The sequence below is a fragment of the Geospiza fortis genome, unplaced genomic scaffold, assembly GCF_000277835.1.
Source record: "Geospiza fortis unplaced genomic scaffold, GeoFor_1.0 scaffold7, whole genome shotgun sequence".
Classification (NCBI taxonomy): Eukaryota; Metazoa; Chordata; class Aves; order Passeriformes; family Thraupidae; genus Geospiza; species Geospiza fortis.
The window spans coordinates 3,575,495-3,591,288 of record NW_005054344.1 but is presented as its reverse complement, the minus strand read 5'-3'; the positions used below and the strand labels follow the sequence as shown (position 1 = coordinate 3,591,288).

General features: G+C 39.3%; 1 protein-coding gene across 2 annotated transcripts in view; it reads left to right on the top strand.

The window, feature by feature from the left end:
- The window catches only part of RUNX1T1 (RUNX1 partner transcriptional co-repressor 1), a 95,484-nt gene that overhangs the window by 75,779 nt on the left and 3,911 nt on the right, over positions 1-15,794 (top strand). For both annotated transcript variants that reach the window (XM_005422889.2, XM_005422890.2), the window contains exons 9-11: positions 674-742; positions 5,880-6,070; positions 15,624-15,794. The exon at positions 15,624-15,794 is cut by the window's right edge and continues 3,911 nt beyond it. In XM_005422889.2, the coding sequence (XP_005422946.1) occupies positions 674-742; positions 5,880-6,070; positions 15,624-15,794 (431 nt within the window). The remainder of the gene's footprint in view (positions 1-673; positions 743-5,879; positions 6,071-15,623) is intronic.

Genomic DNA, 15,794 nt, shown 5'->3' with positions numbered 1-15,794 from the left:
ATTATTGAAATATATGGGTGAATTACGAGCTTCAGCTCCAGTGCGGTTGTTTGGCAGCATGTATTTAGGGCCTTAACCTAAAGTTAAAGGTTCTGTTTTTCAAACTCTTGCAGCTACAGTTGCCACCATGGGCTCAGATACAGGAAAGCATAGCTCTGAACTTAGAGAAACACCCCTTTGCTTTTCTGTGGACAACTTATTTGATCACTGGAATGACATTTTGACTTTTATCTGCACTCATAAGTACTCATTATTTTGCACAGAGCAGAAGTGCCAGACCTGCACTGTTGCCCTTTCTTTTTCCTTTTCATAAATGCAATGAGAAAGGATGAAGCATGTCACTCCCTCAGTTTGTCTTGCAAAGCCTCCCTTAAAAGTGTGGATAGTGTCATACAGAGTTGACTCAAAACACTGTAAAATAAAAATAAAATGAACGTCTTCACTTGGCTTAAGATGAGGCATTCAAATCGTAAGAATTGATCTGATCTACAGGGCATTCATGAGCTACGGCCGTGGCATCCTCTTTGTTTTGAGGAGAGAAAAGCTTCACTTGATTTCTTTGTCTGAGCTATAATTAAAGAGAAAAGGTATTTTTCTCTAAGCCTTGTTCTCAACAAGCCAGCATTGCTTATGATGCTCTTTCTTTTTCCCTGTTCACCCCCTCCTCCTGCAGAATCTCATCGGGAATTCCTTCACAGGCCTGCGTCTGGATACGTGCCAGAGGAGATCTGGAAGAAAGCTGGTAAGAACTGTTTAAAAACACCAGCTTAGTCGTCTGGCAGCTGTGTGCAGTTGTTAATGCACTGATGTGAGAAATTGGGAGGCGGGGGAAGGGCTTACTAGTAACAAGAAGAAATTGTGTTTAATAATCTTAAACTGGAACTGATCGGGACATTAAATAATTTTATAATAGAAGCATCTGCTGCTATAGTTAGGAATATCAGTCCTTCCAATGTGGACCCCTATTTTCAGGGCTTCTAATGGTTTCAGGCTGAAACTTGATATGTTAAAAGTTTGTCTGTTAGCAATTTTTAAAAAAAGAGGTTAGTGTGGGTGGGTTTTTTTAAGCTTCGGGGTTCTTACCTAGTTAAAGTAAGAATTCCCAAAGGAGGGGAAAAAACCCAAGTACACCTGTTAAAAAAAAGACGTCAGTTATGCAAAGTAACCATTCTTAATTTAAAAAAGATTTTGTGCCTGTCAGCCCCAGTGAAGCCTGTGCTCATAAACCTGCAGAGTGTGCAATGAAGTCAGCAAGTTCGCATCTTTGCAGCTGCTCTGGCTGTTTGCAGGGCATTGACAGCATCTGCCTGTGCCTGGAAAGCACCCTGGGCAGACGTTGTGGTTGTGCAAAGTTTTCTTAACTCTGAAACTCTGCCTGAGCACAGGAGTTTCCTGGCAAGGATCCCACTGTGGTGCTGGAGCTAAACCTTTGTTCTTCTGACACTGACATCAGAGCTTCCTTGTTTTCAGAGGGGCCAGGAGGCAGCTCTTGAACTCCTTCGAGATAGTCGAGGAGCTATTTGTACACCCAAACACGCCCCCCCGCTTTTGAACACCTGTATAACCATGAAGTCTGCAGCAGCTGTCTGAGCAGCAGTTAATGATTAAATGGCAAATATGCAGCAGTTTTGATGCTTTCTGATCAAATCTCCTGTAAATGCTTACTGCTTTCCAATGTATTTTAAACCAGATATGCACCATACAGGTAAAAATGTTATGCTGTTATCTTGTTGCATAAGACAAGAAGCTGTGTTTTGTGTGTAATGTGGGTTTATCTTATAAAGTCTACATTTTTCAATATGTTAATGTTTTTTAAACTATTGTATTTTCTGTGAAAAATAGCAAAACTGTGTACATGTTCTTGGTTTTGGCCAAGGAAAGAGTAGCCTTTGTAACTCAGTGACCAAGAATATTTTCATATTGCCATATTTATGTTAACATTTTAAATGAAAAATACAAAAAAATATGCAATCCCAGGAAATCTCACTATGAGGAACATTTTTCTGTTAAATTTCAAAAACTTCAGTCCTCTTGCAAAATCTAGGGTTTGATGTCATTTGGCATCAGGTTATTTATGACTCATGGATTCAATACATTAGAAGAAAAAAGTTTCTTCATAATTAACACAAGTTAGTCAAAGATTTTGGCTTGAATTATGAAGTTGGATGTCCATTCACACCGCATCTATTCATGAATGGTAGTGTATAGGTCCTGTGATGTCATCTTGTGAACATCTATGTCATCAGTTCCTTTGAAACAAAGTTTTTCCTTTGGTTCCATTTCCAGTCTTATTTTCAGGCTGATATGGGTTTAAATCAAGTGATTGTGCCTGTGAGTTGGAGAATAAAAGTGTGACTCTGCAGGATGCTACCTGAATCTGTTACTAAGTCTAGTCAAACATTAGAAAGCATACTGCTTTCATAAACCATGGTCCTGCATTTTTAGGAGGATGGTCTCAAACTGAAGGTGTCCACAGTTTCATGATGAAGGCAGTAAAGGTGCAATCCAGCTCTCTCAGAATAGGCCTCTGATGTCATTTGAGATAATTCTTTGTCACCAACTGCCAATGGCCACCCTCGCCAGGGTCAGCCTGAGAGTGAGATGATGCAAAATGTTGGGGTGGCACAGGACTGCACATCTGCCCACCACCTTTCTTTTCTCATCATGTGGACAAATGTATCGATGAGGTGAGGAAGGTGACCAGGAGCTGGCTGGTGAATCATCATTTTGGGTGAAAGATAAGTACCTCTCTTAACTCTGCTCCAAGGACTTCAGACCATGCTGAGTACTGCCTATTCCACACAAGCTGTTTGCTTCCTGGAGCTTCTCTTGTGTGTTAATGCTGCTCAAAGGGGTGGAAGATTTCAGTTGCATTCCTAAAATGACAGTGAATTTGTGCCAAGAATGCTTAGGCAGAGGATGCAGGTACATGCATCTTAGATACTTGGTTTTAAAAACTTGCAGATTTCTGCTCTCTGATACTGGAATCTAATCACTCTTCCTTTTCTGGAAGCACAGGGAAAGGAAGGGTGCTGGTCTTTCTTGGTCTTCATAGCTCAGCATTGTCAAGGCAACTAAAAATGTCCTTCACCATCACCCATATCACAAACATCTCTTAAACTATGAAGCTTGCCTATAAAATATCTATGCTTATCAATATTCCATGCCTATAAAATATCAGTAGTATTTAGTTAGAGAAGCTGTAAAGAAGATCAATGATACAAAATTTTCTGGTTTTTTACATGTTCATGAGTTTGTAATATATAGAAATAATGATGGTGCATTGTGACCTGACATATTTTAACTTATTTATTTTCAGACTTAGTGTAGCACAATACAAATTCTGTCATCAAAGTTAATGGAAATATTAAAATCCAATCCATAGTTTAAGCCAGTCAAAAAATATCAGTCGGGCATATGGCCTCTTAAGCACTTTCAGGCATCTTCATGCAAGAGCATGCAAGAAGTGTTGCAAAAAACTTATGCAATATAGAAGATATTATATAATTTTCAATTTCTATATTTGGACTGAAAAGTAGATTGTCTGGGATGAAAAACTGCAATTAGAAGTCCATGTAAAAATGTTGGAGCATTTTGCTTCTGTTTATTATAAGAAACTGGCATTTCTAACCACTGCAAACATCTAACTGTAAAACTAAATTTATATGATGTAAAAAAAGTGCATCATGTCATTCAAAGATTATTTCTATTAGTAGCAAATATCAGCAAGAACACAGATTTTCTTAAAGAAATCCACTTTGTCAGTAACTGCAGTTCACAGACATGAAACGCCTGTATTTAAGTTGCCTCGTTTTTCTGAAAATGGTAATAAAATTGCATCTGTATGTTTGCCTGTGTATATTTCTTTTCTCATGATCAGTGAATGGTTACAGTTGGTAATAAATATTCAAGCACCTTGCAAATGTCCTACCAATTCCCTTTGCTGATCTCCATGTGCCTGTGGGACTAGAATAGGAATGCATAATTTAAATATAAATTGCCTGATTTGCATATACAATTAGACTAGCTGTAGCTTTGATCGTAAGCAAAAATTATTGTCCTGTATTGCCACTTAGATAGAATTTTAATTCACCTTGAATATTCAAAGGAAATTAAGCCTTGGCTGTATGGTTGAAGGGTATGATTTTTTCCTCTCCTGAGGCTTTCCCTAAACAACATTTATGGTAGGGTAATATAAGGGCATATTTTCAGCCTCATAAAAATAAAGGCATAAGTTTTATCTCTAAATCCCTCCCCACCCCCTTGAAAATTTGAGTTGAAACATCTCTTGTAGATACACACACATGTAACATGCACACATACTCCTCAAGAGAGCTCTTCTTTCATGTTAGTTGTTTTAGTCAATACAAGGTTTAAAGTTAAGACTTTATTGTAATTTGCTTAATAACTGAAAATGGAGACTTCATGTAGACATTATTTTTTAAATAACGTGTAGAGCTATCAGATGTAACTCAGGAGAGTGACTGAGTATCTGTACATCAGGTTTATGTCTGCATGTTCGTGCACACAAGTACATGGGCTAAATACTAAAACTCAAACACATGACACTGTTTCTAATACTTAGATTTTAATCTACAGTAAAACATTTTTAATAGAAATCTGTGGCTTTAATTAAACAGAACATTTAATTAAGGTGGGTTTTAAGTGCATGAAACAATTAAGTGCAAACACTTGAATGAAACATGTCATAATTAGTTTTAATAGAGTGTTAATTGGTACTAGGTTTGCCAAGTTAATAATTACCGCTTATTAAATTTTCAATTAATCATTGTCATTTTGCTTTGAATAAAGATGAAAATTAGATAAACTAATTCAGGGGGAGGATGGTTTCCTTGTTAATTAGAGCAGTTAATTAAAAAAAAAAAGAAATTACTTGTTTTAGTTGTCAATTAAAAGACTGTTCATTAGTAAAATCTTTGCACTCTTCCTGCATCAAAAGCCAAATAACTAATTTGAGACAATCCATGTTTTCTGAAATAAAAGATATGACACTTGTATGTACCAAAGAAAGGACTCATGCTACCATGGTTGTTTTACAAGAAGCATGAAGGTTTGAGTTTAATGACGCAGGGCGCCCCTGCTCAGTGTTAATTATGCTCCATAGTCTTGCTGGGCAGGGTGTGCTCAAGAGCTCAGAAGAGCCAGGAAGTGAAGTCTTCAAGTATAAACACGGATTTGAAAGACAAATCAGGAGGTCAAATGAATGTTAATAAGCAGGTTTTTTTCTTATAAAACAGTATGTCCACAAAAAGATACTAGACCAGTGATTTAAATTTTTTAAGTAAACTCTTGGGGTTTTTAAACTTCATGTATTTATTTTTTAAAATACGGGGAAAAAGGTTTTTAAAGACCATAAATCCTGTCTTAATTTCCCCAAGCTTAAAAATACATTTTTAAAAAGCTCTGTAATATGTCTTCAATAATAATTGTCAAGTATATGTATATATCTGCTGTGCTGCAAAACTAATTTTCAATGTTCAAAAAGATTGCAAATAAAATGGACCAGGGATCTGAAATTATGGTACTTAAAGAAGTACTGCCTGAGAATAAAAATAGCAAGACTCATTATTAGTGGTAGAGAATTTGATGATGGGGAAGAAGAGAAGCACCTCAGTGCTACTTGAGGATGCTTGAGGAACCAGGTTCCTCTGTGTCCTACTCAGAATGACGACTGTGGTTATAATTGAAAGTAATCTCAACATAATGATAACAACAGCGGTGCATTTCCCACGTCGGTCCCAGGAAGGCATGTCCAGATGTGCTGTGCTGACATGGGTTTTGTGTCCAGATGTGCTGTGCTGACTCGAGTTTTGTGTCCAGATGTGCTGTGCTGATGCGGGTTTCTCCCTGCTTTGCAGAGGAAGCTGTCAATGAAGTGAAGCGCCAGGCGATGGCCGAGCTGCAGAAGGCGGTGTCGGAGGCTGAGCGGAAGGCTCACGACATGATCACTTCGGAGAGGGCCAAGATGGAGCGCACTGTTGCCGAAGCCAAGCGCCAGGCGGCAGAGGACGCCCTGGCTGTCATCAACCAGCAGGAGGATTCAAGTGAGGTAAGGGCCTTGCTGGGCAGGGGTTGCCTGTGCCTGCAAACCATAGGTGTGTCTGAGCTGGCTTTAATCTGTGTGGCACAGGGCATCAGACCCCACTATTAACTCTTTGCACAGCTATTCTGGATGTGTATGTCAGGCATACACCAAGTTCCAAATTCTCTTGGCTATATTGTAATCTAAGCCCAAAATAGCTAGTGAACTTGAGCTTCATTCTCACCTTTGAACTGCTGCTCAGGGTTACATATGATGTTCTAATTTGACTTTTTGTTGGAACCCAGGAAGTTCCTCTGGCTGCCCTGGAGGACTCGAGACCCTGTCAGGGGGCTCAGAGACCTTAACACAGAGCCCAAGACCCCTGATCCTTTGATTTAGCCCTTGGAAAAAACAATTACCAACCTTATATGAAGAATTACAAGCCACAAAAGTTTAAGTAGAATGATAATGAATTTATCACGGGTGAAAAATAGATTTTTTGGGGTTTTTAAAATGGGGATTCACGGAGCAAGATGGAGGAATCTGGGTGTGTCCAGCCTTTCTCCTTCTTCTTCTTGGCCTCCATCTTCTGTTGTGATGTTGGCACTTTTAGATTGGTTTAGAGTAGAAGCTTACTCTCTAACATAGGTGATAGGTATTGGAAAGTAATTGTAAATAATGTACACGTGGTTTTTAGTATAACAAGATAACACCACCCAGGGGTGGGCAGAGTGCCTCGGACTGTCCTGCTGAGTGGACCTTGGCAGGCCAGGAGAAAGAATTTTATAGATAAGATACAATAAACGACCTTGAGACTGAGAAATGAAGAGTTCTGACTCCTTCTTTGACCGCCAGACTGGGAAAAGGGACTTTCTGGCATATCTCGGGGTCACTCTGACCAGCTAAAGTCCCAAAAACTTTTCAGTAGCTTCTTTTTAAAGCTCTTCAAACTACCATACTGAATAGATAAAAAGATGCTCAGTGGAAAACATTTGACACTGAAATCTAATTTAAACAAAGAAATTATTAATAATAGAGATTGTAGAGCAAGGTGGCTAAAAATTTGTCTGGGAAAGTGTTGTATGTAGAAGCAATTAGCAAAAGATGATGGTTCCTGTAGGACAGAATGTGAATGTAAATTTGCAAGTGTTTCCTTATTTTGAATATATTGCTTTGGCTGCAGGGAATATTTCAGAGTTGAGGAATGGGCAAAGAGCATTCAGCAGAAGAAAAAGGACTGAGAGATCAAAGAGTAAAACAAGAATAAGTATGTTAAGCCTTGATGTACTTTCAGACCCGAGAGTGGAAACATTGAATTGTTATGATACAGGACATCTGACACCATGACTGTGTGGAAGCTGGGAGTGAAAGAGCAGTGTGTGTTTGACCAGTATTGCATCAGTCTAGATAGCAATTAAATTTTATGCTTGTTAAGAAAAAAAGAGTCCCAAGTTAAAACTGTCCTTAAAAACAGACATGACAAGGAAATTTTGTCAGTTAGAAGTTACTTGTATATAATCTCCATTTCTCAAGACCACTGAAATGAAAGAGCATTACCTTCATGAAGTATTTATTGCTTGTATATTAACATCTTGACTGTAACACACTTTTTAAAATAACTTCTAAACATCAGGAAGTTGAGGAAAAGAGTCGGTGATAGTCCCTGTTACATGGGGACCTACATTTATGTATGCTCATGTCTAAACACTTGCATGGGTTGGATGGGCAGTGTTGTAGAAGAGTCAAGTTGAGAGATGCAGATGAGCTACCTTCAGCATGCTGAGAACACTGGCAGAAATCACCAGCACATAAGTCAGTGGCATGCTGCAGTATGCATCTGTAATTTGAGGGAGCGTAAGTTTTTAATTCATACCAGGCTTCTCTGGAGATGAAAGACCATTGTGGGATCACTGAATGCCCAGAGTTTCTCCTTAATGTGTAGCAGATGAATAGCAAGGAGACAAAAGGAATTGATTTTCAGCATCTGAAAGTTTCTCAGGAAGAAAGGGACTAGGGGAAGTATATGTACCCTTTAAGTACTAGCTGTTCCATTGTAGATTAAATGAGACATAAATTCAATTTATTGGACTTTTGTATCTAAGATACTCAAGGACATTTTCCTGCACTGTTTGTAGAAAGGGCATTTTTCTGACATAGTGTCATTAAAGAGCTTTCATTTTGTATGTGTATATATACAAGAGATTTCTATTGTTAAAACCAAAATTACAAAGGTAAATACCTTTGGAGGAAACAGCAAATTAAATCTATTTAGTGAACTGATATAGCATGAGCAGGACAGAGGAAGTACTTATGTGCCAGTACATACAGCCCATTTTTCCACAAGCAAATGTGAATCCAAAGGAATTTGTGTGCTGTGAATAACTTCTGAGCAGTTAAAACTCTAGAAAAAGCCACATAACAGCATCTTTACTTCTTCTGCAGCAGAACTGATTGTAAGGTTTTTCACTTTTTGGGGACAGGACTTTGGGCAAACAGTTCTTTTAATTGCATTCTAATGAAATGTGGCTGTTAAGGTTATAGGTGTTCTCAGGGCTGTGTGTCCTCAGGGAGGTTACAAGCCTCCTGGATCTAGAAATGAGGTCTAGGGTCCTGATCCTGCAACTTTCACCCCTGTGGTCGTCAAGGTGGCTGTTTTGAGCCGCAAGTTTTAGTAAGCCATCAGAGAGAAATCAAGTTTGACAGTTTGTGTTTACAGGTGATTGATTAACTGTGAAGGGAGATGATGGCAATGCTTATTTGAGTTGGAGTTATAAGAAGTTCCTCTTCAGCTTCTAATTATGACAAACTCCAAATACTTAGAGCAATGCTTCTCACAGTTACCTGTAAAGTCAGGCTGGTTTGGATTCCTTTGAGGGTGACTTCTGTAAGAATGGGCTGGACTTTTCCTTCATCTTTGAGGACAGGAAATCAGTTTGCCAATGTTTGAAAAGCATTTCTTCAGAGATGAGACTCTGTTTTTCAGGTTTGAGGAATAAAACTCCACGTTTGTTTTGGTATTAATTATATCTTGGATCTCTCTTTGGACATTGCTCCTCATTTGTCTAAGTTTTAAGTCTGCATAAATTCTCTGTTTACAACTTTCAGCAGAACACTTACAGCAGCACAGATTCCTGTGCACCTAAGACACTGGAGTAAAATTTCTAGAGCTAGAATATTTCCAGTTTCAAATCTGAGACTGCTCCAGTGCAGCCTCTGAAGACTTGCAGGTCCAGGGGGAGTGCCGAGCACCTCTCCTCATTCCTTACCTTTGCTGGGACGTTGCTTCAAGACGCTCAAGAAAGCTCACTATAGGCTGCTATATAACCTCCATGCAGTTCCTGACAGACAATATTTCTCTCCTGGGTGTCGTTATTTCTTTTGGCTGTTGTAACTATGAATGGAGATGAGAATTTGATGCCAGATTTGTAACGGATCAGATACAATTTTCAACTAATATGGCCACTCCCTGTCTATTGGCAAGGTTTCTCCCTTGATTTGTTATTCAGTAAAATGCATCCTGGACCTAGCTGCGGCTTCTTTTTTTATTGCAGTCTGCTGCAGTTCTCAAAGTGATGACTAGTACCAAGACTTGGGATTTTTGTGATTATTATAATACAGCCTCCTAATCCAAGACGTTTCAGAGAACTTTCAGAGAACAAAGAAAAGTAGATCAGATTTTTGATATTTTTTTGTTGGTGTTGCTGATTTCTGGGTTGGGTTGGGTTTTTCCCCTGGTTCTGCTTGGTTTTTTCGGTATTCTGTTTTGCTTTGTCTTTAACCCAGAAAAAGTAGGATCCCTGAGTGCAAGATTGTCTTCAAGGAAAAAAAGTTAAGTTGAGCATATTAAGATGATTAGATCAAAATTCCAAAATTAAGAGAGCATGAGACAGTAAGAAGACTAATAGGAGAGGTGTAATACTCAGAAGCATCTTGACTTTTAAGAAGTCGTCTGCAAGATTTTGAGAATGACCATGTTACATAGCATAGGTAGAATTTCTGACTCTGACTTGAACTCCTTTGTTGAACTATTGTTCTTTACTTATCTTAGAGTTGTTCAGCATGGTTTAACTAGCACTCCCACTGCTTCAGTGTCCGTGCATTTACTTTCTAAACATTTTCATAGTTTCTGAACATACGACCTTGCAACTGACCAGCTAATGTTCATGCTTTTCTGTTATTGAAATTGGTTGAGGACCAGCTGACTGAGCAGGCTGCTGCTGGAAAGCAAAAGGACTAGGACAAAGCCTACCTGTCAGCATGGCTGTTCTGAGCCACGAATTATTTCTTTACCAGTTCCTTACAGTTGCTTGACAAAAAATGACCCATTCATCAGTAGTTGGCTTGGCTAAGTACAGAAACATGTGTGAGCAGCCTACTCTGTAATGACTGCTATGCTTGCTTTGGCTGCAATGTGCTGCTTTGCAAATTAATTTTAATAGTGAGGGTGAACAGTTTAGCAAAGAGCCTGACTGCCCAGATTGTAAGTGGGGTTGGGATCATCAAAACATCTGTCTTTCTGGTTTGGTATAAAATGCCACTGAAAAATCTGACACTCAGTGTTATCCCTCAGTTTTGAGTAGGTTGGGGGCTGGGGACAGGGAAGGAACACAAATGTTTCAGTTCTCTCTACTTAAAGCAGATGCTGACATCTGCTCAGTTAAAACAAGTATGTAACTGGTCCAACACTGCTTTTAGGAGATGTGTAATGTTAGGGCTTGTTTATATTGCAGTGGTTCATGTTGTATGTGAAAATCACACCTGACATTTTAAAGACAGCTGGGTTCAATCTCTGCTGACCAATCCACTGGGACCAGGACCATGCCAGCAAACCTGACTCTGAGCATCAGATGGTATGGTTCAGGCAAGCCTAGTTTTCAGGCTGGTATTAAGTTTAATACCTATGTCAGCTAATGTTTAATTTTTTGGCAGAGCATCTCTTGGAAAGAAGCACATCATCCTCTGCAGTGGTGGGTAGTACAGAGGCACCAGAGCCATGTGTTCTGCACACGATCAGTCCAGATGTGATGTGAGCATTGGCACTGCCCCAGACTGCTAAGCTAAGCCTGGCTCGCCAGCTTGCACGGCTCTTCTGTGGGCTGCTCTGCACTTCTGTTTGCAGGATTTAGCTACTCTCACTGACTTGAATGAAAGTTCATGTATTTCACTCAATAAACAGTGGCTTGGGCAAACCTGAAGTGTTCCATGATAGGTGTAACTTTACTAGAAACATCTAAAAGTTTGAATGTCATTTTGACACAGTGTGGGAATTTCCAAAGTACCAATATATTTCCCTTTCTAATGACTCTTGTATAAAATTCTCATAAACAACTTTGCTGGATTTTTAAACTGCTATTCAGCAGCTCATACAGTTCTCATTTACGCCCCTGTGGTTTCAGTGCTTTCTCGATGCTCCTTCTCTTGTGGTTAGCAGTGGTAGAGTTTTGAATGTCATGGGTATTGCAGAACTGGGAAAAATCTTGAGTTCTTCATACCAGCCATGCTTCCTTTCACGGTAAACTGGGGAAATCCAGAATTTCTCAAAGATGACAGAACAAAGGGGTTTTTTTTTTATTTATTTAAGCAAGCTGTATACTAAGTCTCAGTTGGAGTGTCAGAGGAAAGCAAATACTCAATTCTGGTTGAAAATTTCAGAGATGAAAGCAACAGGATGGGCAAAATTACTGACAAGCATATGTTTTGGTACTGGAGAACAGAGAAATTGAGACGTTTTTGTTTTTAAGAATTTTGATGAGGGCAAACAAGAGTGTTCGAAGATGGAAGCTTAAGTGCATGAGAATTGAGAGTTTGACCTAAGATAAGGCTGTGACCTAAGACTGATGTTCCTTGTCAGTTGAAAGAGGAGGATGAAATATGATCGGTGGCATAAATTTGGAGTGAGATTCCCATCTGGTGTAATTTAGCTCAATTTCATTGAATTAATCCATTTCCAAGGTAGTGAAGTTAAATTGAATTATGTAGTCTGAGAATCTAGCTTTTGTATAAACTCACTTTTTCATAGGCAAATCAACACAGTTAAACTGCAGTCCAGTCCTTCTCCTAGTTTTAGCTATGTGTGGAACTCTATAGAGCATGAGCTGGAAGTGCAGTGCAGTAGGTCACTACCTAAAGACAGAATATATAGACCAGCAGAGGCTTTGAGAGATTGGCTTCTCCCTTTTCCAATCCATGATTAACTCTAGCTGCACCATTCCCCCTGCTTTTCTTGTGCTTTAATGATGGGGATTCTCCAACATCTCTAGGCACTTTGCTCCTGTTCTTAACAGAATTTTGATCCTGTTGCTTCTGCTAATCCTTGTAGAGATGGATGTAGACATTCACTGCAGTGATGTTTGGGTGCTACTGCCGCTTTTAGGCTACCATCTCATATTTGAGAGTCTGAGTTCATTCAGTTTCTTCTCACAGTTTATGTTTGTCTGACTTCTGATTAACCTGGCTGCCTTTCTTCAGGTTCTTTTAAAGTCCTGTTTCTCTTGCTTGATTTTCTGTAATTGAAGTGCATCACCTCAACTTTGATAGGCCTCCCAGCTGGATCTTGCCAGTGACAGGAGATAGTCTTAAATCACATGCAAAGCAGTCCATAGTTGTGGCCATATGCCCTTGTATGAAGATTGCCATCTTGTCACCAAGGTGACACTGTGGCCATCTGTTGTCCAAGGTGCTGTGTGCACACCTCAGCCAGGGCGCTCCGTTTTGCTGGTACCTGCTAGAGCATCCCAGGAAGGAAGATACTCTGAGTTGAATCCCACAGTGAGGTCAGGCTTTGTCTGTGATAGCTGCATCTGCTGGAAAGACACGAGCAGCAGGGGTGTATGAAGCACAGCCCAGGCTATTAGCTGGCATCTCGAGCCTGGCTTTTCTTTGGTGGAATTTGGGGCTATCAGCCAGCGCTGGGAACAGAAAGGATTTGTTTCCAAAGCTTGTGGTGCTCGAGCCTGATCTTTGCTGCTCTTTTTCACTACTTACACGTGGGAAGGAGCAACGAATGGTCACAATGGTGAGGGCTGTGTGGGACAGGGAGTTCTGCACACCAAATCCAGCTGCTGTCTCAGTACAAGCTCCCTGTGATGTGTGTGTGTGTTTATTTTAATTTGCACTGTAGTAATTTTTAAATGCAATAAATTGCTGCATAAATGTGAGATGTAAAATTTATTTTGAAATTCTTGTATTTTATGTGGTTTTATTCCCACAATTACACTAAAGCTGTAATGACCTGTTAAATTAGAAATAATATGTCCAATGAACAAAATCACATACCAAACAATGTAGGACACATTAAGTAATCATGTAAGGAGCCAGCTTAGTACTTCACCACTTCATTAAAATCTTGCACCTATGTATCACTTTTCATGTTCTGTACAATCTAATAGTTAACTGATGTCTACTTTAATAAGAAAGTTGAACCAATAGTGTTAGAATTAAACTGCTGACATCAATACAGATCACGTGGTAAGATACTGTGGAAATTTTCTGTGGTGGCTCTGGTCACATCTGGAGTCATATCTCTCTGTGCTCCTCAAAAAGGGAAGCAAAGTGAAGGTTCTTCTGGCCTTTGAAACAGATACTTGAATAAGTTTGACACTCTCACAGTAATTCCAACGCAATTAAAGCATGAACTTCAGTGCTGCAAACAGATCTGCACAAGGCAGGAATTCCTGCACCTGGGCATTTGCTGGCTGGCATCAGCATTATTCCACGTGGGAGGAAGGTGTCTTTTTGGAAAAGTCTACGTGGGGATGTTTGTACACGTACATTTGTTTTCAGATAGGGAAATAAAGGGAACTATGGACCAAACCCATGGCTGGCAATTTAGTTGGAAGCAAATAGCTGGGAGGTCAGCAGGCATGGCAATATGTGGAAACTGTGGAAGTACAATTGGAACAGAATTACACCATGTTTACTGATCACAATACAAGCAAGCATGAAGCTGTCAAAATGAAACTTTCATTAATATGAAAGAAATAAAGAAATATTGTAATATAGAAATAGAATATATACTAAAGAATGTAAAATAAATAAAATATAGATACATTTAAAATACAAAAAATAAATATATTAATATCATATATAATAAATAAATTTTATAATAAGGAAATATTATTATAGCAAAAGAAGAAGAATCCAGGTACATCACATTTCATTATCTTTCTTGTTAGCAGAATGAAATGCTAATACAAAATGCTAATGCAAAAATATCAGGTCATTTGGAGGTATGCATAAATATGTCTGTGTGTGTACATGTCCGTGTACAGTGGTCTAAATTACTGACAGTTATTTTTCTTTGTGGAGATAAAGGCTGTTTAAAGAAAAGGTGTTTGCAAATAGCATAGATATTCTTTTCCAAAGGTGAATTTACGTCTCTGGCACTGGACAGAGTGTGAGCAAATGAACCTGAAACAATGACTACTGAATCAAAACCAGGTGATGCCTGGTTCAGACAAGGAGTCTGAATTCCTGACATTTAACTACCAGAAACATCTGTTTCTGTGTGTTGGTAATTCCACCTTTTTTTTAAAGTGTTTTTAAAGATGGGAACAATTTTATGAATTAAAAAATAAAAAGTCCCAAACACATGTATCTGTAATTACCTGGTTTAGTCTGTGTGTTTAATCAGTATTAATTGAGAATGCTGTGTACCTTTGATTTCAATCTCAAAGAACAATTGGGCACAGGACAGTTATTCTTGCTACATTTGCCAGTATATACCTATGCAAAAAAACCCCAAAAAACCAAGCAACCAACCCTCCAAAACAATAAAAACCAGCAAAAATAGGGAACATGGAACTAACGCAGGAATGTTTTCTAAAGCCGCTTGATACTGATTAAAAGTCTAATTTCCGTAAAATACTGTTTTGGATTTAGGTCTTTGTTTCATTCTGGAATTGGGATTTTTTTTTAAAGTAGTTGAGGAATATCACTTAAGGGATTGGCTGTGTTCCAGCATCCAGCTGGCAGAGCTATAGAGTGTGTTAAAGTGAATAGCACACATATTCTGCTTCCCCATCCTGCCAAAGATTTAGACTCTAGCTTAACTGTTCGCTGCCAGAAGTGCCACTGAGTCAAATGGTATTACTCAGATGATTAAAAATTAGGTTTTACTAGGGTAGCAAGTTTTCCTAGGTCAGCAAGTTCTACCTGTGTGTTAAGTCATTTTTTCCCTTTCTTGTCTTGCATTAGTTCCTCTCCACTTCTGGAGAAGCACTTTTGTGTGTGTGCATGTTTCATTATTTGTTTTAATAAATTTGTAAGAGGAGCTAGCAGAAGTTTTACTGAAATTTTCTATTAGTCAGCATGCTGCTGGTTGCTGGATGCGGGACATAATTGGACTTTGCATCATTAGTACTAGCAAAGAGCTGCTTCTGTTCTTGCCCAGCTTCCGAGACAGAGTCCTCCAGGTGACTGGAGCTCCTGTGGAACAGGTTCAGATACCCAAGGCAGCACCTACTGATGTCTAAGCTGTCCTTAGGCAGGGGGCTGGCCAGCAGTTCCCTGCCAGCTGTTTTTACTGTAAAATTTTGGACAGTAGCTAATTTCTCCTACCTCCCTCCTCTTTTGCTTCTAGAGTTGCTGGAACTGTGGCCGGAAAGCTAGTGAAACCTGCAGTGGTTGCAACACAGCACGATACTGTGGCTCATTTTGCCAGCACAAGGACTGGGAGAAGCACCATCACATCTGTGGACAGACCCTCCAAGCCCAGCAGCAAGGAGAGACACCAGCAGTGAGCTCCTCCGTG